Source organism: Cheilinus undulatus, linkage group 5, assembly GCF_018320785.1.
Source record: "Cheilinus undulatus linkage group 5, ASM1832078v1, whole genome shotgun sequence".
NCBI lineage: Eukaryota > Metazoa > Chordata > Actinopteri > Labriformes > Labridae > Cheilinus > Cheilinus undulatus.
The window spans coordinates 31082080-31109892 of NC_054869.1; the positions used below are offsets into that span (position 1 = coordinate 31082080).

The window sequence follows — 27813 nt, forward strand, 5'->3', positions numbered from 1 at the left end:
AATAATACAGGAGTCATGGGAATATTCATGTTAAGTTGTATATTAAAATCGTATCTACTTGGTAACATTTAGTCTGAGTTTGGTTAAAGTCTATGCATGACTTGTTTTTGGCTGATCTCTTAGCCACTGCACAATGTTTGCTCAGCCAGCTTGTAAAGCAGCTAACCTATACACCAAGTGTTGCTGTTTAAAAAAAACATAGGAAGATAGGGGAACAACAAAATATGCATTTGAACATAATACAACCCAACGTAAATTTCTAATAGAGGTGCATCTGTGTGTGTCCGTGCATATGCTGACCTTTGGCCGGTCCCATGCAGAGGGCAGCAAATGGTTCCAGTAAGGTGCAGCTTTAGCATCAGTGCTGCGACATGAGGTCGGGCCCAGTCCTGTAGCCAACAGTGACAGCCTGCTTCTCTTTGATGTAGAAGGTCCCTCGTCTTCGGAGCATGACTCCCCTGTGTCGCTTGGAGGAAGCAGCCTCTTTTTGGCTGGCCAGTGCCCTCCAGCTGAGAGACGGTGGCCATTACTGCTGGGAGTTTTCTCCCATGAAGCTAGGCCATTAGAGGGGGAGGACGCAGTCTGGGTGGCACTTCGCTCAGGTGGAGAGGATTCAAGTCCAACCTCCCATTCAGTGGCCTCCCCTGGCTCCTGCAGCTCTGTGTGGTGTGGGGGGGAGAAAGGGCCTGGAGGGCTGGTGGGGCTGGCGGGGTTGGGGGTCTCATAGGTTGACACGTCATATAAGTGAGGACTGGGCTGGCCTCCAGATGAGCCATTACTATAGCTCTCATTTGAATAGGTTGGTGTGTGGCTCCCATTGGTCGTCTCAGTTCTGGCTGAGCTCCCGAGGGAATAGCCCTGGTCAGAGAGGTGGCCATGTGGGTCGCACATTGGGGGGGATTTAGGCGAGAGGGGAGAAAATACATCAGGAATGGGCCTGTCATGATTGTGCTGTGTTGGGCGACGGGAGAGGTTGTGGACTGGGGAGAGGGAAGGAGACCTGGGTGACAGTCCTCCTTCAGAGTCTCTGTGCTCCATCTGTGTGCAAGAAAAAACAGAACTTAGCCCAGCAGGGCCTGTCACTAACCCCATCCCAACTCCTTGAGCTGGGGCAGGCCCACACAGCACCCCTCCCTCCAACATATCTTTATCTGTGCAATCTCCTAGGTGGGGACGCTTATGGATCATGTGGGGTTCCTCTAGTCCCCTTTTCACTGCCAACCGGACTGGTCTCTGTTGAGTATCATTGTGAGATTCTGTGGAGGTAGAAAACCCCCCTGACTGGGAGAAAATGGAGAGCTGATAGACCTTTTGGAGTCGCAGCTCCTCCTGGCCAAGGTGCCTGGGTGCCCCTGGTCTGATGCCGGCATCCAGCCCCTGTAAAGGGGCAGTGGGTGGAGGCAAATCCCCCTCCTGGGCTGGAAGCTCTAATGGAGCCTTTTTGTGGGCTAACTCCACGTGGATGTGCCGCATGGTTTCTAAAGGATAAGAGTCCTGACAAAGTTTTTTTTTGCAGCAAGGTCAAGTTGGTCCTCACAAGTGTCAGAGCAAGATGTCCACAGGATAAGGAGGTCCTATAGTTCCTGCTCTGATGTTGTCAAACTGTGGGAATCAGGAAGCAGAGCTGCACAGCACCTGAAAGGGGAAACAGAATCTTTTTAGGATAGATTTTGGTAAAGTGATACACTATAAGAATGAAGTAATTTTGGGCCCAGCAGCTTTTGTCTGTGTGATTCACATTATTGGGAGGTATGAAATGCCTCTGATCCTGTTTTTGAAAGACTGTCTTGACACTTTTAATTACGTAGCTATGATGTCATGAGTTTCCTATTTAATGGTTGTGTTTAAACAAGGTGAAGGTGGCACACCTATTCTGACCTTAGAAAATATTCCTACCTCAAAAGCAGAGGGGAAATCAGGTTCTTCTATTTATTAAAAATAAAGTTTAAATGAAGATGAAATCTCAGCTCTACTTTCAAACAGGAAGGACTGACAGCTCTGTAATGGCATTAAGGGAAATTTTTAATGAATGCAATTGAAAAGAGGAATAAGCTTGAACTGTGTGAAGTCTAAATAATAATCCAGTTTATTTAAAAAAAAAACAAAAAAAAACTTAACTGATCAGCATCTCACCTCTGTGCCTGTCCTGTCTGTTTCTGCCCGTGTAAACGACTTGCTTCTGGCCCAACATCTGGAGTTTGTGTCTAAAATAGTCGACTAAAGGAACCAATCTATCTCCATGGCAGTTGCCATGAAGCCACACCAACATCCCAGGAAAGGAAATGGAAACAATAAAGACTCCAGGAGGAGCAGGAGTGAAGGAGCTATGGCCTGAGAAAAAAGAAAATGTTCAGAGAAAAAAAAGTAATGTACAGTTAAATAAACTCATGATAGACATTACATTTTTGTATGTAAAGTTAGCATAGTGTGCTTATTCATACTGCACGTTTGTCCACATGCTTGTGAATGGTCTTAAATAATATATTTTCTTGATCACAAAAACTTGCAAGCACATAAACAAAGTCAAACAAAAATGACTTGAATTTGTTTTTTTATGTAAAATATTAAAACAATGGTCAGCAGACAGGATCCTGAGGCTAAACTCACCTGAATGAAAGAGTGTCAGTGATTCAGGAGGTCAATGAAAGGAAATGTCTCTGAATCAAAATCTGAGGTAAGTCTGCTAAGGATCCATTTCTGATTGGTTGATAACCAGACATGCCCTCCTTGGTCACCTGGGCATAGGTTTTGGCATGGCTGGGGCATCATGATGGAGTCATTCCAGCTTGAATCCCTAAACAGACAAAAAGACAAAGAAACAAAAAGAAATCAATGGTTAAGTCGTTTGCTTCACCTCACTGTACAATATTCTCACTCTCTTTCCCCACTGTTTACATAGCAATAGTTTAGTAAGGACTTATATTCATACTTTTATATACATAGTTTTTTTGTAAGAGGTTTGTACAGTCCTTACACTGTATATTTGCATGTTATTAAATTCTATTCCACTATATTTCATTCTATTTTTGATATTTCTGTCTTGATAGGAATGTGGGTACCTAATTTCCTCTCATGTGCCATGTGTTACAGAATGACAAAAAGCTCATTGAATCTCTAAATGACTATTCTTCCTGGAAACACATTAGGTGTTGGTGCAGCCGAGGAAACACCAAAGCCTCTTTTCTTTCTGTCTACTGACATACACTATACATCAGTGGTTCCCAACCATTTTCCTTGAAGCCCCCCTACTTACATCAAAGGTGAAGCTGACCCACAAGGAAAAAAAATGGTTGACACATTGTTGCCAGAAATCAACATCCATTTAAGTGTTTCGTTGATAAAACCCTAATAAAATGGTTCTACATGTGTTTTTCTTACCAAAAGACCTTATATAAACTGTTTAGTGAGCGTTTTATCTTGATTTTACTTAATGTATATGCAAATCTAATTTGACATCCTCAGAGTAGACCAAGCCTCACACACCCCTGAGGACTTTGGCAACCCCCGGTTGGGAACCACTACTGTAGATGACAGCATTCATATTATACCAACATAGCACTGTTTTAGTGGTGAAGTTCATTGTTGATCTCAAGAGGAAAATAACATCAAAGTAAATTGAGTGGAATAAGGAGAAAGAGGACAAAGTTAAGAAGATTCAATAGTTCCTGTTAATTTTTTTTCCCATAACCTAATACCGCACTTTGAGTAAAAAATACAGACATTTGGTGGAGGATCAAACATTACAGTAGATCAAACAAGGAGAAGCCCCTTGAGAGACGATATTTAAGGGTCTAACTTGGCACTAAATGCTGATAGGCCAAGAGAAGAGGGACGTATACCAACCCACTTGGACCAGAACTTGGGAATGTTGAAACTGGGGGAGTCACAGTGGGCTGTTGTTATGGCAACCAGTAGCCCAAGGATAACGGCCCCTTTGTGTTTGTCTACAAAGAGGGAGAAAGAGACGCAGAGCTAGAGCGGAGAGGATGGACGGTGGGGGGTGTAGGGGGGCAGGGATAGACCCACAAAGATGCTCCTCCAAGAAAATAACTTCAGACGCACAAGAAAAATGGCTGCACTCCATGAGGTATGTACAGCCAGCCAAAAAGGTTCAACATAAAAGGCCTTTGTGGTGTTAACCTAAAGCAGGCAAAAGAATTTCCACTCAAGTGCTAAGAAATTTAATCCAAAGCTGGAAATTTTAAATTTGACAGTTGGAGGAGTTTTGGAAAAAGCCTGGAAAGCTAATCTGACAAACGTCCAGCTGGTACCCACTTCAATCAGCAAAGAAGGCAAATGCTGTTAGTTCCCTTTTAGACCTACATTACATCAACCAGTGAGACCGCTCTTTTTGTATTTCATTTGAAACAACATGGCAAAACCCTGATGGCACAAGAAAAGAACTATTATGATCAGAAGTGGTGACGTATGTCCAGAGATTAAGCAAGAGGAAGGAAAACGTCTGTGTTGAAAAGCAAATCTTAAGAGACGGGAGTTTTTTAGATATTATCAAACGTACCTGAAATACATATATGTGGGTTAAACTGTAAAAGATGCAACAACATAATTGCTGGCAGGTGTTGAAATTATTTGGCTGACAAGCAAGGGATTAAAGGTGAGATATAATACACCTCTTATGTGTTTTAAAACAGTCCTGTTTGGTCTAAATTAAAAATCTGCACCATGCTTTCAAAATATAAAATCAAGCACACAGGGATGTTCCGACTTTAGTACAGCTATGTGTGTCCATGGCAACTGGTGGAGTTACCAGGTGAAGGGAAGGATTATCAGGACTCCCATTTTAACTTCACAAGGAGCACAGATTTTGAACAGATAATACATTTTACTTTTTTTCAGACATAGGCTGACCAAAAATTACTGGGTTGAAATTTCATATTTTTTGGGCCAGTAAATAATCCCAAAATCTAAATGTATGTACAAATATACTAAAAAAGTGTTTAAGATAGTCTCCATTAAAATAAACGTATTGTTATCCAGTTTCCTTTTGTAATTACGCCATTGATTTGGGACAATAAACACCCTTCAACTTCAACAAGAATGGAAGAACATCAGTCAAAGACGACAAAAGCACACTAGGACATAAATAAGAACAAAAGATGGATAAACCCATCATTACCTTCTATATGCATGATGAGCAACAGTATTATAAATGGTTACAATCACATAATGCTTTCCCAACAAAGAGTGGCACAGAGCTGATAACTGTGTGGATTGAAGACTTTCAGTACCTGTCATTACTCACATGACATTGTACTTTTGCTGTCATAAAATTCAACGTTTGAGAAAACCCACTTTATGTGCAAAAGCGTGACAGCCTCTCCAAAATTCACAACAAAATTTACAGTAAGGCAGAAAAATCCTCAATCTATATTTTAACAGTCTAATTAAGGAATACTTGGTATTTATTGAAAAGTGTTTGCTACAACACAGAAAAAACACTCAAGAAAAAAAAATGCATGAATTCAGCTAATGTGAACAAGAGGACAAGGTACAGTTTAAGAACCAGTGTGCCCCATCCACGACATCTGGAGAACAAAAACCGTATAACAGGGGTTTATTTCTGTAAAGGCACAGTGTGTAAAATTTTGAATTTTAGAGACAACTCAAGGTCAGACTGCAACACTCACGTTTGATGATAACCTTGTCAAATAGTAAAATTTTTAAAGACCCATGACTGTTATCTAGCCCCTTCTGTTGTATTGTTAAAACATGATTGCGCAAGATGGCAGAGTCAATGCATTAGTAAATGGTTAATTCAAATTAGATAAAAATAAAACAGTTGTTATATTCAAATGATGAAAAACTAATTTGAACAAACTTATAATTAGTTAGTTCCCTTTTATACCAGATTTATTCCTTTAACACTCTGGTATTTTGCTCATACTACAGCCAAAACAGAGCTGCTCCAGTTAAATGAGAATTTCTAGTTCATATCATTACCAAGTCAAATTACAAAAAAGGCAGCATGATAAGGATCTTTAATCAACACAATACAAGGAATCACCTTAGCCTGTTTTGTCACCCCTGAAGACAGGTGGTGTCTCTTGGGTAAGCACCCAGTGGCTGATAAAACAGGGAGTGGGGGATGGGGAACGTATGATAGAGCAGTCAGCACTGAGTATTAATAGTCCTTGCCTATATTAGAGCTCACTGAGAGTACCTAACAGGTCCCTGTTGGTCCCACAGGATTTCTGACCTTATTCTGAACCAACTGAGCCAAAGGTTGTTTGGGACCGCCTAACCCTTTCTGAAGGCTTGACCCAGGAGCAAACAGAGGAGTAGAAACATTCTGGCTTTACCCCAAGAAAGGCTTCAAGTTTCTGGGTGTGTTTTCCAACACAGAATTAAATACTCCATAACTGCATTGCTCAAATTATAGTGGTTTTAATATAAAGGCACCTGTGGCCTACCAGTGCTGGCGGATAAACGGCAATTCTAAAAACAAGAGGACTTATTTAGTGGACTAATACTGGAAATAAAAAAATCATAGTATCAGACAAAATCAATGCCAACCAAGCCATTATACTAGCATTGATTTGTGGAGCAAGTGCTAATCTAAAATTGATACCCCACCATAATGATTGAAAGCTGCTAACATGAGGCATGATGAACATATTACACATTGTTGGCAGGCAAGGTGTAATCTGAATGCAACATCTGCAGCATCTCTGGAAGTGGAACAGCAAGCTGAGCAATCATTCAAAAGGAGACAGGGCGAGAGAAGAAATGGTAAGATGACAGACAAAAGAATGAGAAACGCCCAACAACAGAGAAGCTGCCAGACTGAGACGGAGACAAAAAGAAACAGAGAAAGGATGAGGAGATGAGGGAACAGAAAGAGAGAGAGAGAGACTGCAGCCCAGCAAGAGACCTTGAGGATAAAAATACAGCAGGAGCAGGTAAAGTCCCCAGTGTAAGGGCTGGCAGTGTATTCATGGCCATAGTACATAAACCTGCTGCTCTGGGACTTTTAATCTTATAGTCTTGGAATTAAGCTAAAATAATTTGCACCTCCATTTGCAGATCGCTGGACTGTTTTATATCAAAATATGTTTCAATCAAATAAATTTTTAGCTTGCATTTGAAAACACTCCAACCCATCAGTACAATATATAGGCATAAAATCCACATAGAAAGGGTCTTTATCAGGGCGCAGTTGGCCTAGTGGTTTAAGGGGCACCCCATGCACGCAGGCTGCTGAGGTCCAAGTCCAGCCTGTGGCCTCTTTCCTGCACATCTCTCCCCCACTCTCTCATGCCTGTTTTTGACTCTTTTGACTCCACTTCCCGTCACTACAAATAAAGACATAAAAAGCCCAAAAATATATCTTTTAAAAAATAAATGGTGTTTTTTCATTCAAAATGCATCTCAATGTTGACTGCTATATCAATAATTATCGATTTTACAGACTAAAAGCTGTATTTTTGGTAGTAAAAATACTAAATAAAAACTGGTAAAGCTCTAAATAAAAAGACTCAGAGATATTTAGTTTAGAATAAACTCCCACACATATGAAACATGGACACATATGGACAATAGCTTCTGAAACAGCCAAATAAAGCCAGATGACAGGGGTGGCCATATTGGAAAGGCCATCTCGACCTACTGTAACTTCTAATAAATCGAGCAACAGGCCAATAGAAAATGGAGCTGAAGAGGGCCTTACATCTGCTGGCAACAGCTCTGACATGCCAACCTGTCAGTTAATTCAGTCATACCCTGCTAGAGAGATGGAGGGCATCTTTTCAGGTTAGTCTTGCTTTGTGTAAGTTTGTGCCAGTTTGGCTCAGTTGGTGGGGCAGGAGCCATATGCAGAGGCTGTAGTCAATGCATTTCTTCCCCCACTCTCTCTCCCCATCTTTCTTGTTTCTCTTCAGCTGGCCTATTAAGAAATAAAGAAAAAAAAAAGCTAAAAAAACGTAGTCTTAAAAGAGGGTATTAATGGGGATTCCTTGGCTTATGTATCCAGCCTCACATGAACTTTTAAGGAACTAAATTGTTTTGAATGTGCTTTTGCATTTGCTTCTATTTTCAACACTAAAAGTCGCCAACTAATCAAAACTAAGTCATATTCAAGGGTAGACAAACCACAATTAAGTTACTGATCAGAAAATGTGCCTTTTTTCATGTTTTTTGAGTGATGGTTGAAGGCTGTTGCAGCAACTCAGAGGTTAAAACTAAAGCAAAAGTCAGTACATAAAGGTCTAACCAATAGCATCACTCAACTCAGTCATGTTAAAAGGCCCGGGTCAAAAGGTTTATTTCACCTTTGACTTAAGGCATGCTTCTTGTTGAACTGAAACGTTTCTTACTGCGGATGGACTTGTCCCTCAAACAGGTCATTTAGGTTCTGATGTGAGTTGAAATATGTGCAAGTCTGTGAGTTCCTTTAGGTGAGGAAGACTGTGGTCAAGAAGCCAAAGGCCAGAGTCTTGGGTCAGATGACTCATCAGGAGGACAAGGGGCTCTCAATTTCACCATCATGTGAGGATATGTTAAAAGGCTAAAACAAAGCCAAAAGCTGTTGATCTACATGTAGCAAATGATGACAACCACACTCTATAACTGGTTCTACAGAAAAGCATCTTTAGTACTACTTGGAATGGGACCCAGTCACTTGGGTGACAACAGGAGCATCAGTATGAGTACTCCAAAGACCCTATTGCTCCATGCAAACTCTAAAAGGTTGCTCAAAGGTGGAATGAAACAGTTACACAAAACACATGTTTTTATAAACATGCTATTGAAAAACACGTTGATGGCCCTAACCTTAAAACCCACTCTGAGTGAAATGCATGGCGGTGAAGGGGGCAGAGTTCATAGCCAGCAGCACTCCTCAGAAAATACCCTGACACATGACCTGTGCACATTCATCACAGCACCCATGTGCTACATGCATGCACAACACACAAGGCAGCATCACCCAGTCAATTGCTAAAGACTATAAGGTTTCCTTTATACTTACTTGGTTAACAGTTTTATCAGAAATGTCAATAAAACCTACCACTGCATAATCCTTTTTTACTACTGCAGCACTCCGCCACTAAGAAAAGTTTATGGGAGAAAAAACAGCTGTTCTATTCACAGCTGTTTGCACTGAAGAAGACTTGCCCAATTCCTTTCATGTTTAGAGACACTGTTCTTTATTATGATATAAATATTTTATTGATATTAAGCTGTAAGTGTTTTCATGATCCAAAGCTTCTAAACCTCTACATGGCTCTTGTAAACATGTTTCATTAACATGGTAACTATACAAGTCCAATGCACCAAATATTGACTGTTTTTTGTTAATGGTGATGTTTATAATTACCAATAAATTCAGACAAATCCTACACACTGTCAATTGAACAAACATATTTGCAACAATTCCACTGATGTATTTATGCAGTTGGAAAGTGGCCTCTTTACTTGCAGCAGCTTTTGGGTTGAAAATATATAAACTAGAGTTTTTCTTAAAGATTCAATACTTCTTTAATTGCATGGAGCATTCAAACAATAAAGACAGTAGAATCATAAATTTTCACCGTTCTGATACATCAACAGCTATTAAGGCTGTAGATGCACACAGCAGTAAACCAAGAGGCTACTAAGAGAAATTCCAAGCATTTTAAACAGCCTCCCCCCAAGGGTATACTTAAAATAAAGTTAAAAATTTTGAATCAGTTCTAGGTTCTAAGTTGCTCACAATAGGCTAATATGCTTTGGACAGTTACGTGGGACACTGATGTTCCCGTTTTGTGTTTTTTTTTTGTTTTTTTTTTACAGAGGAGGATGTAGCCTTCAGGGAGACACTGTGCACTGATGCAATTCCACAGTAATCCAAATAGCAAGTTTGACTGGTTTTTTTTAATTTGTCTCATCCTCAACCTACAAAACTATATCTATTAAAAGGCAGCCTTCTGTTAAAAAGTAGTCTCAGAAGATGTGCAGATAAAAAAGGACAGAGATGAAAAATGTGTTTGATAATAAATGATCAAAGTATCTTGCAGTGCATAAAACCTGACATGAAGTCTTCTGCTTATCAAAAAGAAGTCTGCCAGCATTCAATAAGGTTTATTTTCCACCATCATACACACTATGTCCCATGATTTATTTCAGTAAACGGACATAAGCTACATTTTATCTTGAATGGGCCTGTTTGTGGAAACTGTCGTCTATCAACTCCACTGCTTACTCTTTGTCCTCTTCTCACCCTTTAGGTATGATTGCATCTGCATGAAGTTAGCAGTCTCCCAAGTGCCCTGATCGTCCCATCAACTCTTCACAGCACTCCACCTAGGCTACTCCCAGGCCTGTACTGCGCCTGCAGGCTGATAAACAAACACACACTCATTCTCTTACTAACAAAAAAGTTGTGAGTGTTCATGCAAACAATCACCTGTTGATTGGATTACATGGGCTGTCTACAGTTTGGAAATCTGATGTCGCTGCGCATAAGGGGATGGAATGACAGCCATTCCTGTTTGTGAGTGCTTTTTAAGGATGAGACAAAGACAGAAGGCAGGATGTGACAAAGAAAGACAAAAAGTGCCAGAAGGAGACATAAACCTCTGAACAGAGAGTAACACCGAATACACGCCGGACTTTGGCCGTCTAAACTAAGCTGGCTCAGTGACATAGTTGCTGAGAATGCTGTTTGACACGGGTCTCTTTTTGTCTTCCCCTCCCTCCCTCTGCCTGTCTGTCTGTGTACGTCTGCTGGCCCAATCTGTCTGTCTGCATTTCATGTGGCCATTTTAGGAGACATTGAGTCACCACTGGCCCAGTTGACAACAATATGACAGGAGGAGCATAAGTACACTTGACTTAACAGCAGAACAACTTGTGACACTCACCCTCTTTAGAAAGCCAGGGGTTTATCTTGCTGTCTCGCTTTTGTACTCCTTTCTTCCTTCCTCTATTCCGTCTGTTGGTTTGATGGGTGAGACTGCTGCCTTTTCTGTCAGTCCTTCTTCTGTTTCCACTGCCTTCTCTCTGCCTTGACTCTCCAGTTTGTGGTCCTTGTGTGCTGTCTTCCTCCTGTAAAGGTGGTGTTGAAACAATCAGAAACAAGTCAAGTTTCTCTGCCTTCCTCTGCTTGTTTTATCAGGAGGGCTGACAGCGCACACTACCTTCTCTCTCTCTCTCTCTGTTGCTTGTTTTCTTCCTGTCTACCTCTCTCCACCCTCACACATCAAAAACCCATCGACAACTTGAACCCCCCACCCATCTCTGGTGTTTTCCCTCCCTCTCCTTTTCTCTCGCAGGCTCCCCCTCCTGCCTCTCTTTCTTCCTTTCTCTCATTCGCGCCCCTCCAAAATATCCTGAATACAAAAGCTACTTCACATGCTAGCGTTCCCCCTTTTCCCCTCTCCTCCCATTCCTCCTCTACCTCACCCTCTCCACTCTTCCTCCATCTACTCTCAGGCCCCTCCTTTCAACCCTTTTTCGCTCTCGCTCTCTCAGTGTTTTCTTTCTGTCGGTTTCCTCTCAGCTGATAGAGCCGTGCATGCTTTGCTCACTCAGCAGTGAAGGCATACAGAGGAAAGAAAGGTGGCAGTGGTGGGGGGTGATGCTGACAGCTCATTGGCTGGAGAAAAGGGGGGTCAGCTGTAATGGCTGTGGTCCTGATTGGCTGGGGGTGAGGAGTGAAGGGTGGGAGGAGGTGTGAGGATTTGAAACCCCACCCACCTGCTCCTGCTCGGCCTGTTCTGCCGTAAAACAACCAAAGAGCAATCACTGTGTGTATGTTTGTGTGCTAAATGTGTGTCCTTCACATCTTCAAGCATGTTATGAGTGAACCGTTTAACTTGTGTAATCTTCTTCCATAGTGTGTCTGCTGCATGTGTGCCTTTGTCTTAGAAAGAACAGCATTTTATGATAATAAATTAATAAATTAAATTAGCAATTAATAGCTCAGATAATAAAGATGTTAGCATATATAAAATCATCCCCCTTCCTTTGCTGATTTATTTTCTCACACAGATACTCTGTTGTGTAGAATTGAGCATTACAGTTAACCAAAAACTAACAAAACAACTAGAACTATCATGTAATATCATTCATATCACCAAAACTGAAAAAGGGAACTTTCCCAAAAAATACTAACTAACTAACACTGTTTGTTGTGATTAGAAAAAATCTAGAATAAAATAAAATTAGAGAAAAATTTTCCTTTGACACAAGCATACTGACTGACAAGTTCTTTATGGTTTGTCTCAGTGATTTAGATTTTGGATGAGTTGTACCTTGCAGAAGTCAGAAATGTATTTTTCTTAAAAAATACTCTTATTTTCAAATTAAGAGGGCACCTTGGACAATGACCTACGGACTAATGCAGGAGTTGTGAGGTCTCAGTTTTCAGAGTTTCTGAGTTGACTTTAACTCTCAGAGTGTAATTGTAATTGCCTTCAGTGTTGGAGTTAGTTGACAGTGTTGATCCATTCAGGTTTAATCCAACTCTGTAAAGACTCAATTAACCTAAGCTTCGCTCACTGTCATTTCAAATCTGCAGGGTGGGGTTTTCCCATCATACAGAGTGTTTAGATGTGTTTTATGTGTTTATAGGTGTATTAATAGATGTGTGTGTATTTATGTTACCTGTTTTACAGTTATAACTGCTGGGATTCTTTTGCTGTTTCTGGAGGATTGTTGTTTCTGATGTTAAATATGTCTTCACTATGGGTGAACTAATTCATTGAGCTGGTAATTTCCTGCCTTTGGCAGGATATGGTTTATCATATAGGGCGGTGTGCAGATTTTTCAACTAGGTTATAGTCTAGATCTAAATCTGTGTCTTTGCTTCTTCCTTGCCATAAAACATCTGACTTTGTCACTGATATTATACAAGGCTGCTATCCTTAGTAAGTATGGAAAGAGCAATGAGCTGTGTTGATGATTATTATTACAAATACTAAGTACACCTTAGTGTGTAAAAAAAAAAAAAGTGTTAAAAATTGACACTGAGAGATGGTTAAAATATTAACAGTTTCCAAATGTTATATTTAATAGTGGATCTAGGACTAGCGGTAATTATATAAGCTCAGAATTTATTTTATTTAATACTGTGGGAATAGGGTTAAAAATACTAAAATGGTTATCCTTTACACAGTATCAGCTTCCATATCCAGCATGAAACAAATGTTTCAAAATGAGTAGGAGGAAGTTTCCAATCAGTTTTACTTCACTCCTTATCTACATTTAAAAAAAAATGTCAGTTCATTCCAGTTTTTGGAGCAATATATTGTGAACTACAGTGTCAAATACTTTTAAAAACCAATTAACACTCCAATAGCAAACTTCCTATTGTCTATACAATTTACAATCTCTTCTATCAATTCAATGAGTGCCAGAGATGTTGATCTATTAGACCTGAATCCTTATTGGCTATTACTCAGAAAAAAGTGTTTATGACAAGACTAGAATATTTCATAGAGAAGCACAAACTTCTAAGAGAAAAATGACCAAAAAATCTAATTGACCAACTGTAAAAACTGATGAACACTTAACTGAATTTTAAAACAAAGTCTCACACCATAATAATAATAAAAACTTCTTCAAAATCCCAAACTATTATAACCTTGGCATGGAGTCTAAACAGCACCTATAGCATACACAAACACAAGCACAGAAGGCTTATCTGTAGCTGGAGTACAGATAAAGAATGAAGTGCATGTGAAAAGTTTATCAGCTGAGCACCAGGAGCAGCTCTCAGCTGTATGTCTGTGTGTGTTTGTCCATCTGTTAGTTAATAAGGAGCAGCTCACTGACGAGGCCAGAACTATTTCAGAGTAGTGTGGTGAAAGTATACGCAGTGCCAGCAAGTGCACCACACATTTGCTTCCCTGACTCACACAACAATTGTGGGTGGAGATTACAGAAGTCAAAGCCCTACACACAGTGTGAAACTTTTAAGAACATGCTTCTCGTTCACAACTTTGCCTGGCCCTTTTGTTACAGACTCAAACACACCTTTCCTTATTTAGGAAACCAGAGTTATCAGATGTGTGCTGGTCAACACGTGAGACAATCCTATTGATAGCTCCCCGTCTCTTTGTGTCTGAGTCATAGTCTTTCTTCTCCTCTGTGTCTACTTCTCTCTGTGTACTGTAGCAACCTGGGTGTTTCCAAAACAAGATGGAAATAGTGTGATTAGAAATCACCACTGCTTTATTATGTTGTTTTTTCCTTAAAGAAGAATGAAGAGGATGTGACACATTTTGGCTTTTTTTCTCAACCAGATCAGCGTTTTGAGTTTATATAGGGTCATATGTTTGATGCCCTGCAGATTTAAAAAATGGGTTAGCGTTGTTCAAGTGAATTTTAAGTTTCTGCACATCTACATTCAAATATGTGATATTAGCTCACTTGGGCTTAGAGACAGACAACTACAAGAGCGGAGGATGGTTGGAGTAGCACAAAATAAGTTATGGAGCTGTGTGTGAGACAGTGAGCTGTAGTGGATTCATTTTTTTCATGTCTCTCCAATGTAACAGATGTGGTTAAGTACAGTATGTCAGTAGTGACAGTTCAAATGCACCCATCTACTTTCGTACATAAAGGGATATGGATGGTTTACATGGATGATTTCTGTCTGTGTTTTGTGTTCATTTCATCCTTATTTTATCCGTTGTCTTACATTTACTGATATGGCTCAACCTTGCAATACCACCATCAACTGTGGGGGCAGTGTGGAGCAATATCACTGCAAGTTCAGCCAGAGCAGCAAAACATGATGAAGAAGAATGTGTTGGGGGAGGGGGGCAAGTTTGCTGTATCTTGTATGAGTTGTTAGAAAGTACAGTTGTATCTATGACGTTAGCTCACCTGGGCACAGAGACAGACAGCTACAAAACAGCTGGGCGGAGGACAGAAAGTACACCAACTACAGTTCAGGAGGTCCTCTTCAGACAGCAACACCTCATGGATATATTTTTTAGCATTCACCTCAATAAAATGGACATGTGAAAGTACAAGGGCGGCTGTAACATTTAAAGCACACAGATCTTTTTTTTGTACAAACCTAACATAGATTATCCTCAATAGTGTCAGTCTAGGAAAAGCAACTTGCAATCTGTAAGACGTGCCAGTGACATTTCAAAAGGTGTGGCTACTAACAACTGAAACTCTTTCATTCACAATGCTCATTTGAAAAAATAATTTAAAGAAGTATGAAAAATTGACTGACATCAGAAGTGGCCATAATCTGAAATGTTATTTTTCATAGCAATATTGTCATCAGTATCTGCCCTGACTTTCACAATTCCTTTCTCATCATAATACAATGCATATCCTTATTGTGAGACTGCATTTTCCTCTAAGAAGAAAAACAAGAATTCTGAAGTAAGTAAATCGTGTTTCTTTTCATTACTGCCACATTTAACCGTCTTTTGTACCTGTTGTATGGTGAGTTCTCTTTATGCTGTAACTGCAATAAATTCTACCTTTAACCTAATGTTTGAAGCCTCTAATGCTTCTGCTAGACAGAAAGTCAGAGTTTCCTGTTATGGTAGCAGGTCTCTTTAATGGTCCACCCCACATGCATGCAATCACAAAGAGCAGCAACCAGAATTGTTTTTATATTGCCTAATCAGCCATTTTATTTTCCTTATAGATTTAAGGGTCATTAAGCCTGTTTTAAGTTGTAGAATATGAGTGGAAAATGCTCAAAGTACCCCCGTGCTATATCTGGCAACTTTTACAATGTGAACTATGTTTCATAACCTAAAATAATCCAGTTTACTATCACATTTTTTAAAAAGGCACCAAACAAATGTCAAATTTTATGAATTAAGCTTGAATCAAATCAATCACTGATTAATTAATTGTCTCAGCTCTATGTGTAGAAAATCCTCATGAATGTTGCAGTGGGTGATTTGTATGAAAGTATGTCACAGTTGTTTTGGTGCATCTGTGTGATCGCTGAGCAGAGATGATGTTTGAATAACAAGACACGGTCCCAACGACATACCTCCAAATATAGAGAGGTGGGGAAAGGGGAGGGTGAGGAGGGGATTGCAGGCAGAGAAGAATGAGACAACAAGAGGAAGACAAACTGACAGAAGGATATCTGAAATTTAAAATGATACTAGGCCTGTTAGGACACAGATTTGACTGCTGTTTTTAACAACAGAGTCAGTAAAAAATGTAATAATGAGCATATTCTGCTCCAACCCTGCACTGTTATTTAAGATCTTGTGGTTCAGCAAACACACACACATAACACACATTTACACACATACTTCTGTTCCTTTAAGGGCCCATGTTGTCTTCCATATATGGGCAAAAGGGGTGTGTCTTATCAATGAAGACCTCCTCCACTCAAGGGCACAGTGAGTGCAGCTGAGGAGAAAGAAGCATTGAAAACACTCGCCCACATTCCATCAAACACACGCATCGATGCAATCTCTGCTAAAGACCATGACACTGTTTATTTTGATGTCTATATGACAACGGTGGGGTTAAACTCTTAACTACAGCACGTGGAAGACTGCAAAACACACACTGACACATGAATGCCTGTTTTTCTGGGCCTCTCAAAGTGACACCAGCTGTGTTTTTAGGGAGATTTCACCCACCAGCTCCACACAGCCACAGCCTTCAAAAACTGAAGAGCTCTTTTTTGACTCAACTAACCTGAGACTTCCTTCATCAGTTTGTCACAGTTTTACATGACCAGCTTTCGAAAACAAGGTCCATTTCACCCTCCTCTTCAGGAGGAAGGGAACAAAAGGAGGAGAGGAAGAGGGGAGGAAGGGTGGGAAAGGAAAGTGTGTGTGGAGGGGGACTCTGTGTACTGGACATGTTTAAAGAGGCACAAGCACACGTGTGTGTTGGTTTCTATGTCTGCTGTACAGTCAGAGAGTGTGTTGGTAGCACAGTGTCAGTGGTGTGCCGGGTTGTTCTGTGTTGACTCAGAGCCGTTGCGTTTTGTGATGCAATGTTTCTGATTTTACAGTAACAATTAAGCGATTGGATGTGCAGTAAGAAGACAAACATATCATAGTAGCTGCTGTTTATAGTCACAACAATGTGTGGCGAAAATTTACATTTTGACCTACTTTGAACATTTAGGCTAGGTTTTTTAACTATTCGCTTTCTGTGTGACTAAACAAATAACACTTGTTTGTTTATGCTGTCTGTCTTTTTTCTGTTTTAGCAGGTTCAGCTATTTTTGACAACATGACAACAATAATGACATCAACTGCAATTTACACCATATTTGCCTTTAGCTCTGTATCTCTGAACATCCTTCTTCTTTCTTCAGAACAGAATCTTTGATTAAGATGCAATTACCGAATTGACCAATCCCATTAAAGATCCCAGAATCAATCAATTATCAAATAGCAGATTCCTTTTCCCATCGAGAGTGATTTCTTTTATTTACATTTCAGAGCACTTAACAATCTGGTGAGATGAACTCTCTCTAGAGGGGGAATGTTTGAGCAGCTGTGTGTTGACTAAAAGATCGAAAGTCTTTAAAGAGACATGTCTTTTTTTTTAGTCTCTGCATTAACCCTTTAACTCCTGAGCCTCTGGACACATTATTATTTTAACTATAAATGGCACAGAAAGTGTCTTGTAAGTGATTTTGCCCATTATTCTGGAGTACATTAATATCTGACAGTTGTGTACAATGTACTGCATGTTTAAAAAGTGTTTTTTTTTTACTGTTTAAATTAAATCTGAGATTCTGGGCTCTTTTCTTATTTAAACCATAAAGGGGCCCAGAAAATTTCCTGTGAGTACATGCTTTTGCCCATTTTTCCACAATACTTAGAACTTTTAATATATGGCATTTATTTACATATTATTTCATGTTAAGTGTTTTAACAGTTTAAAATGAAGAAACACAAAAAACAGGGAAACTTTATGCTCGAATCTTAGTGGGAAAAGGGGAAATTAAAGAAATAACCACATGCTGGCTGTAAAGCACAGTTTCTTAGCTTTTAGAAACTGTTTGAATTTTTCCAATAGCACAAACAGTCATGCAATTATGGTCATGTTAAGTTTGCTTCAACAGTGCGTCGCCGACAATGCACAGGGAGTAAAAGGGTTTAATTTTCTTTCAGAAAAAAATATTTTTCCTGGGTTTGTGGATGTGCTAATGTGCTTTATTCCTGTACCCATTTAAGCAAATTAGCTTAATTCACTTGACCAGTAAAAGCCTTATAGCCTTTATAGTTTTGACTTTATTTAGATTTTACAGTTTCACACTTAACTTATATAAAGGGACGAGAAAATGTTGGGTGGTTTAACAGTTTATTTATAAAATAAATTGATTGAGTTTAGGTTTAAATAGGACAGATAAAGATAAAAAGATTTAGAGAATAAAAGTGCTTTGGTCTGCCCATTTGGGATTCACTATATTATCTGCATGATATCAGAATCAGCAGGCATCAGAGTAAAAAGGTAATCATCAGTATAAGCAGAAAAATTTCCAAAATCTACAACCCTTGTATCAGTTGTAATATCAGTAATATAAACCTATGGTAGAACAATGCTTCTTAGCAATAAATCTTATACTGTCAGAAAGACTGTTAATCTCGTTTTTAAATGGTTTCACATTTGTAAGGAACTTGCATTTGTGGGATGAGCAGCAGAGCTGAGTATGTGGGTTGTGACATGAAAAAATTGCCAAATCTTCTTCTTTGCCAATGCCAATCAGCTTATTCAGCTATTGACTCTTGCTCTGTGTTGTTTGGTGGACTGGATAATTTAAGTCTGAAGAAACAAAATGTATTGAAAATGTAATAATTAATTTATTTAACAAATAGGAGCCTCAGTAGCATGCAGAAGAACCATAGACAGCCACAAAAGCCTGTCATCTCCTCCTCAGGCTGATCATCAGCCTTGTCAAACAGTGCTGTGGGATGGCATCCTATTCTTTAACAAGCATTTGTCGCAAGCCAGCCAGTGTGGTTATGTTGGTCGGTCGGGAGGAACAACAGCATACCCAAGCTGATTCCACAAGTGTCCAATGGGGATGAGGTCTGGGTTGTTGGCAGGCCACCCCCCCCCACACCCCCCACCCCCGGTATGTGGAGGGTGTTGACTTCTTCTACCAGGGCTCACTCCAAAATATACCGCAACCCGGTTTTGTGGAACACCAGCTTTAAGTTGCCCTATAATATGGGCCCTATCCAGATCAGTCAAATGTGGCATGTTGATTCTTATAGCAGATACCTACAGACCATTAAAGCAGGGCCCATGCTCACAGGTGCTGACAATCAGATGCCAATCAGGCACCTGATCGTCAGCACCTAGGGATACCAGAAACTCAAAACAAGAGACAATAGCAACAGCAAAATAAGCTGTTTGGCATAGAGAAGATTTGGCAAATTTTTCATGGATGCAAACCACGTACTAAGCTCTGCTGTTCATCCCACAAATGCATGTTCTTTAAAAATGTGGCACCATTTAAAAGGGAGATAAACAGGATTTCCAATGACATAAGATTTATTGCCAAGAAGCATAGTTACAACAAAGGAGTAATCTCTACCAAACACAAATTTCCTGACTTCTTGTGCGAAGTTTATATACAAATAAGTATATAAAGTTTTAAGCAGGACCAATGGACCAGCTGAAGTCATTTTTTTTGTTCAAAGTGTGTTTTAAGATCTGAAGTTTGTTTCTGTGTTCATTCTTAAACTTGGCAAGATGTCTATATGGGTGTCAGTTAGAATTAATTTTTAAATATCAGAATATTGGATAACAAAAAATAATCCAATATTGTGCATCCCTAACTTCAAACAATTCTAGATATATCTTCTGCTTGACTGTACCGTATATATTTATATATTAATTCAATATGTAGGGGCATTTCACCAATTATGAAATTCCACCAGGCAGTCTGGTCTGGTTCACTACAGTTTGGCACAGTTTTGCATTGTAAACCCTGATCTTGCATGCATGTCCACAGCTAATATCCATCCAACTTAGCTTGCAGCGAGAAGAATGTCTGTGATTTTAAAAGATCTGAAACATGCTCTCGAACTGGAGCTGGCTCCTGTCATTCAGATAAAAGAGCTGGCTTTTAGAACCAGCAAAACCATTCGCAAATGGCACATCACAATGGATCATAAGTTATCTTTAATTGAGTTGCCATTTAAATCAAACAGTGCCCAACACGTCTCATCTATTACATATCATATCTCTGTTTTCTTGTTTATGACAAATGAAGGGTGAAAAGGAGCTCAGCTCAGAACAAATGTGGCATGTTCTGTGTTAGTCAATTGTTACTACTGTTGCATGTGAGAATACTTTTGATCAATTGATGGACTGTAGTGAGTCCATCTCTAATCTTTAGGGTCAGATAAGTACCCCTAATACCACGACAGAAAGGGCCAAAACAGTATGACAATATAAATCACTTCTTTTGGTGCCTTCCCCAACCTTTACTGAGAAAAAACAAAAATAATTGCATACTATGCCAAACCAAACTGAACCAGACTGTTCAAACACAGCTTAAGTTCTTCATAAATGGTCCTCCCTGTATCCTTTCTAAAAATAGGGTGTGATCAAGTTTAATTTCCACACACTTTTAATATGTGTGGTCCTTCAACCTGTAGGAGCCAATATTTACTCTGATATATCATAATTTCTACACGGTGTCTAGTCATAAAAGTTTTGATAAAAACTACACAATCAGCTCACCTTTGCTAAGGAAAGAAAAGGGAAAACTGAGCTGTGACTGATGTGCAAGGAGAAAGACTCAGTGTAATGGGAAGAAATGCAGAGATGGGGAGGAGTATGGCACCCTGAGTCTTGGTGACAGGCTGGGCCAGCTCAGAGGATGGAATGTTCCGAGGAAATATGCTGCCTATTCATGGAGGAGAGGAAATAAAGCTCTCTCTCTCTCTTTCTGTCCCTCACTTTGCACCTCCCCTCTCAGTCCTCACTCCTTCACCCTGACTGTATTTTCACCCCTCCATCTCTTTACCTCATTCTCTGCAACCCCCCCATCCCGTATGGCAAGTATAATTTTCCTCTGGCTGTTCTCAGTTTAAAGTAATTCATGTTTTCCTTTAGCTTTCACAGCATGGGGCTGTTGCACCACTCAGACTGGTAGCAGCTGAATGAAGTCCTGCCTACCATCTGGGCAGTGAAACAAAAAGATACTGCAAAGAAATGACTCTCTTTTTAATTGGTTTCTAAAACTTAACCAACAATACTGACATTTAAAGAACCAATCAAACTGATAGATCTGTTTGCAACTAAATCAGTTTTGAAAGAATGTAATGGCAGAATTATAGAACTCATCTACATGCATTTACGTTTATGTAAACAGCTCCCAACAGTGAAATATGATATTTAGTAGATAGATCAGATACTTAACAACTACTCTTGAGGCAGGTGTCAGACTGAATATGACTGAAGCTTGCACACATGCACTTCACTGAACATGGACAAACGGATAGAGCAGCCAGCTCATCCATTTTTGTAAGGGGGGTTTACAGGGTGAAGCTCACATGAGGTCTGGCTGGGGTTAATCCTGAGATCAGTCCAACACTAACACACATACAGACACACACATGCTTGAAGTCAGTAAGCAGTAGCTAATAACAAGGAGCCTTATTACAAGAGTTGTTGCACTGTGTTTGAGTCTTAGAACGTCCAATGTTGACATCCTTATCACCATGTAAATATCACACTGATGCATCGATGAACCTTTAAATCTACAATTTATGTCTTAAGCCTGGCTTTCTTTGAACATTTCTGTCACATTAGGGGGCTAAAATGAGCTTTGTGATCAGCTCCTGTGCTGCAGTAATGCTAGCAGCTCTGTGAGGCTACATTGCTCCTGCTATGACATGAACAGGTAGAAGCATAATCTGATAAAAGGACCACAAATGCCCTTGTTCTGATATTCAGCCATCAATTCTCTATACCCCTTAGCACGTTTGTGGTCATGGGGGCGGTAGCCAATCTCAGTTATAGGGTGAGAGGTGAGGCACACCTGGTCGCCAGTTAATCACAGGGCAGGATTCAAACCAGGAAGCTTCTTGCCATGAGGCAACAGTACTAATCAACGAGACCCCATGCAGCCCCTTGTTAAGTACACATTGTGATAAAGCTTTTTTACATGTGTCGATTTATGTGAATTGATTAACAATCATTTTGAAGCGTTTAAAAAAAAATTAAACCTATTCAAAACTGGCATTTTGCAACTGAGGCAAATATCATATTTGCGTAAAAAACAGAATTCAACCACAAAAAACTGTATTTATTCAAGTTTCTCAACAAAAAAATATCTTCAAGTTAATGATATTTTATCTAACTTTGCTACTAAATAGTCATCACTGACCCACCTCTAATACATCATAATGTCAGGGTATGTCTGTTGATTACAGCAGCTATGACTAGCACTTATCCTTTAGGTTTAAACAATGATTTCAACATTGAATAACCAATGCTGTTGACCAATATTACTGATTTTATGAAAACAAATTTAAAAATGATAAATGGAGATACAAGGTTTTGGCCTGGCAGCAGCAAAATGAGACTAACTGCAAAGTTTGAGGTACCTTTTTTCAAATTTTGCATTTCATTTTGAAATAGAGGTCCCAGAGTCTGGAGGAAGCTCAGAATACAAGGTGCTTGAAGTCCAGTGCTTTCAGTTTCCACAGTCAGTGATGATTTGTGATGCCATATCATTTGCTGCTGTTGGTCCACTGTGCTTTATCGAATCCAGAGTCAACACTGTCAGCTATCTACAAAGAGATTTTAGAGTACTTCATGTTGATTTCCTTTTCCAGCAGGACTTTGCATCTGCCCACACTGAAGCCAAAACTACCAGAAACTGTTTTGCTGACTCTGTTATTACTGGGCTAAATAGGCCAGCCAACTGGTTTGACCTGAACTCTATAGTGAATCTCTGTGGCTGAAGGCTGGCAAAGCAACCTGGGTTTTATAACACCCTAGCAGTGCCACAGAGTGATTGGCTCCATGCCATGTGGCATAATAATTTTCCACAAGATTGAGATTTTTGTATTATAATTCCTTTTTTTTTTGGTGTTTTGTGATATTCTAATATTTTGAGAAAGTGGATTTTTTAAAATTTTATTTCTGTGTGCTGTAAAAAAATTCTTGAAATATTTCACTTTGTTTGAGATGTATCTAGAATGTTGAAGTTTAACTTTCAAATTCAATGACAGCAAAAAAAACATCATGATGTTCTAGTTTGTTTTTAGATTCTCCTGTATTTCAATCAAAATTGGCCAATTGATCAGTTGCTGCTTAATTAGGATCTCACTAATGGTAATATATAAGAGTTCCAAAATACTCTGTCAATCAGACTCTCCATAAATCATCTCTTTCTGGTTTCTACATTGAGTTTATTCAAAAGATGACCCATAACATGCAAAATGTCTCTCCAATATTAAAGTCTGTGTAAAGAAAAATCAGAAATCCTTCCCTCAAAGTTTTGCAAGTTAGCAATACCAAGCAAAGTGCCTCTTTCCTGTCTGAAATTTTTTGGGGAAGAAGCCCATTTATGTGTATTTTCAATATATGAGGTTAGTATTCTCAGGTTCTGACTCAGATTTTTGGTCTTATGTCTCAACATGTTGGACCGGGCAGGTCCAGCAGAGCAGCCAGATGAACCCTCCATTGTCAGGGCGTAGCATTTCTGACAGCTGAGAGGCAAAACTTCCTGCCAGCAGGCGTGGTCTCAGCAAATTTAAAAGACACACAATCAGCATCTCAGAGGGGAGATCACTGCGTCATTTGTCATGATTGTGAAACTTAATTTTACACGCTTGGCTATTTTTTCCATCTCTGAATTTGACCCATAATGAAATATTCTTCTGTTGTATAACAAGCTTATTCTGTTTTCAAGCTTTATAAAAACTGTAACATGCAAACAGCTGCCAGTGCGATTTTTCTTAAATACCACCAGCATACCCTCTAGATAACATTTTCAGTTGTTTTACTTGAAGTAATCCAATTTTACACAATGATTTGGACAGTTGTGGAAACATTATCAACAAAAGCATTATTATCCACCTTAAGGAGGTTGATCACACTGTGAGTAACCTCGTTTGCCTGCAATTGGGCACTCGCCATAATCAATACACTGAGGAAAAGTATCCCCTTGTTTCATTTGGCCACAGATGTACTTTGCAGTTAGTCTGATGAGATGCCCAGGACTGGCCAGGCAAACACAAAACTATTTTTACCCACAGCACACAAATGCACCACAACCACAAGTGTACAAATAAAGGAACAGATATGCCCCCAAGATAAACAAAAAGCTCTATGGCTTTACTTCTTTTTTAGAGCTTTGTGTGATAAGCACTCACTTCCATTTGGTTTATTAACTCTGAAAACAAACTAACAAAAACACACACACAAATACACACAGATCCATGCCCCTTGCAGGCATTTTCGTGCACCACAGCTTTAAAACTCTTGGGGAAGGCAGGGGACGTACTAATGCTTTCAGGCCTGCAGCAAACACATAATTGTGTGCTCTTTTAATACCGCAATAAACATGGTTGTGCAACTGGCAGTTTAAATAGGTTCCAATATGTTTCAGCTCAGATATAACTTTGCAGACATCTATGCAAGAAAAACAGTATCACAATCAAAACATGCAAGTCCAGGGCTTTCAAAAGTGACAGATGATGTATGCAAAAGCCCCGGCCTACAGCCTCTACGAGATGGAGAGATGTGAATAAAAGCAGCCGTAGAGGGATGGGAGGGAAGCTTTGATGCGACTGGAGGGTAAGGAGACAAATGACATCTTACTGGAGAGTAATGAACAGAGCCAAAGAGACAAGGTCGAAAGGGAGAGGGGCAGAGAGCGAACAGGTCTTAGCTTGATAAGCTCTGTGCTGACCTGACCTATATAATGAAGTGAGATACATCTGCCTTCCAACATCGTCTCTCTGATTCTGAAGCTGGTATGGAAGCCATTTCAGCACACTCAATGCATACACAGAATTATATAAGGTATGTTAGGAGTTGTTAAAACATACATTAGGAGCAAGTATGAAGTTAAACCCTCTTATAAGGCTCCAAGCACTGTGTTTAATTATGCTTATTGCATCTGTTTTACACCCTGGCTTTTTTTTTCACTTAAACTCAAGACTATTATTACTGTTTGGATGTTTAAACCTCATTAACCCCTTTTACCAGAATAAATTAAAACAAAATATAAAAATGTAGCTATCAAATATGAATGCAGCAAACTCCTGCTGTAAAGGCAACATATCCCATGTTCAGCTCATTCAAAGTTACATTTTCATAAACTATTCGATGGTCACTGCCTCTTTTGAGTTTAATGAGAAATGATCATTTTCCCTATTAATGATGACAATGATTTGTTCTTTGCAATGCCATCAATGAAAAACAATCACAATCCAATGTGTGAGTGGTTTTTTCCCACAAACAATCCTTAGTTTACAGATTTTCTGTTTAAGGTCTGTTTAATAAAATCAATACTGATAAATCCTAATGAACTATACAAGATAAAGAAGAGCATCAGTGACAAGCTCAGCAATTTTTTATAGTTATTACTGATGCCTGAAACCACTGCTGCAGGGTGTCAGACTAAGTGAAGAACAGCATGGTGCCTTTCTCTGCATTTTCCATGGTTTGGATTGTTACTTATAATAGAATTAACTGTTAAAAAGGCAGTCAAAATGAGATTCCTCAGGAGGGTGGCCAGGCTCAGCTTTTAGAGACAGGGTGAGAAGTTCGGACATCCGGAAGGATCTCGAAGTAGAGCCGCTGCTACTTCAGCTCGAAAGGAGCCAGTTGAGGTGGTTCGGGCATCTGATCAGGATGCCTGCTGGGCGCCTTCCTGTGGAGGTCTTCCGGGCACGTCCAACTGGGAGGAGACCCTGGGGCAGACCCAGAACTCACTGGAGGGATTATATATCCCATCTGTCCTGGGAGCGCCTTGGGATCCCTCAGGAGGAACTGGAAAATGTTGCAAGGGAGAAGGATTTCTGGGCTGACTTACTTCGCCTGCTGCTACCGCGACCCGACCCCGGATAAGCGGAGAAAATGGATGGTAGGATGGATGTTTAAAAAGGCAGGATAACGCACTGGTGGCCTTGTAGGTATATTTATAAGGCCTGTCAACCAGGGTTTGAAATTAACTTTGCCACTTCTGCTGGTGGATTTGCAAATCTACCAGCGACTGACACTTTTAGCCAGCTCCTTTATTTTAACAAGCAGCATAATGTGATGAGGAATAGTATAAAAATCAAGAATAACAATATTGGAATGACAGGCTGTTTAATAAAGGGAAGTATTCCAGTTATTCAAGAAAATACTGGCAACTGAGAGGCAGGATAATCCGTTTGTTGTTATAAGCTTATATTAGAAGAGTTATCACAATCATTAAGGTTGTGCTGGAAAGTGTGAGTGTTGTTGCTCATTTTAAACCATGGGTTTGACCAGTTTGTCATGTACCTGATTATGCAAATATTTGCTGTGTGACATACGGGGGAAACTGGAAATTCATGCAACAATTTTCCTGTATTATTAGTGTAAGACTTGGAATTGTTAAATATTTTGTGTAAGATTTCTGCAATCTCATGCCAGGGTTAAGGTTTTGTTAAATTATCATGGACTTAAGATATTGGTTTAAAGACCTAAAGCAGGCAGACCAGCTGCAGCACTACTCATATAGTCAAATCATCAATCATGAGTCAAATCATCCAAAGTGGATGTGGCTGCAGTCCTCTATGGTTGGGTGTTTTGGGTTCATCTGTTGCAGACCTCTACAACGGGGTGACCTTGACGCAGGAAGTCATGATACTTTTATTGACCTGCCCCAGTGGCCAGAAAGTTCAGCAAATTTTCAAGACACTGCTGAAAAATACCCACATTTGGCTGGTGGTGGGTGCTATTTTCCCATCCAGGTGTGTACAGAGGCCGATGTCCTTGAAGTGAGCGGTCAATCTGGCCTCGCATGTCATTCTGTACTCTCTACCCAGTTTTCAGCTCTGTCCACTCTCCTTTCCAAGCTCAAAACTCAAAAACTCATTTTTGCAGAAACCCTCAGTTCAACATGAAAAGGGTAACTCTTGTGCACAGGTCTCACAAAAATCAGCATAGAGCAATAGTTTCTCACTGGAGCTTTACAGTAATATTAAATGGTGAATTGTAAAAGCTCATTTTAGAAGTGTTCCAGGTCTGAAAATGAGTTTTATTCACTGTTCAATCTGCCAATCATTTTTCACATAAGAATTAGTCATTCAAAGTTCTAATGTTAAAAATCAGTGATGAATCATGAAAAACGTCATAAAACCTGTCATCAAATAGCTTGCCATATATTCAAACACTTACATCTAAAAGCATGGCAAAGAACAACTATAAATATATAAAAAAGGGAATTATGTGTATGTATCTGCACATACAAGACACTGGAAGTAGAAATTTAAAAAACTGCATCCATCAAATCAATTCTAGAAGTAGTTTTGAATTATTTCCTGCTGATAAACAGAGTGACTACCTGACATATCATTTCAAATACTGTAAGCCTATTACATTTCTGCTTTAATATGGATTAAATGTAAGTCCACAAGTAAGCACAAAGAGAGCCAGGGCTAAAACTCTCACACCATACAGAACTGGATATCACAGCGCTTTGCCTCTCAGGGTGTAATGTCAAACCATGTTGATTTATTCAGCAGGTGGTACTGTCGCCTTGCCATCTTCTCACTCTGTTGACTTGTTAGCTGTGTTTAAGAAGGGTCAGGAGAGAAATTCAAGACTGTTTCTCAAAATGTGGGATTCTGGTTTCCTATTTATAAAACATGAGTATGACTAAAGAAATTAGAGAAGGGAGTGCAA

The 27813-nt window shown here is 39.6% G+C and overlaps 1 protein-coding gene across 5 annotated transcripts in view; it reads right to left on the minus strand.

The window, feature by feature from the left end:
• LOC121510118 (protein FAM214B) overlaps positions 1-27813 on the minus strand; it is a 39158-nt gene that overhangs the window by 7397 nt on the left and 3948 nt on the right. The window contains exons 1-5 of one of the 5 annotated variants that reach the window (XM_041788034.1): positions 11136-11241; positions 10860-11043; positions 2608-2794; positions 2134-2331; positions 301-1635 (exon numbers count right to left, since the gene is read on the minus strand). In XM_041788034.1, coding sequence (XP_041643968.1) covers positions 301-1473 — 1173 coding nt within the window. In that variant the 5' untranslated portion in view covers positions 1474-1635; positions 2134-2331; positions 2608-2794; positions 10860-11043; positions 11136-11241. Of the gene's footprint in view, positions 1-300; positions 1636-2133; positions 2332-2607; positions 2795-10216; positions 10335-10859; positions 11242-27813 lie in introns of those variants that run through there. The other 4 variants (XM_041788035.1, XM_041788033.1, XM_041788032.1 and 1 more) reach the window with 4 other exon arrangements.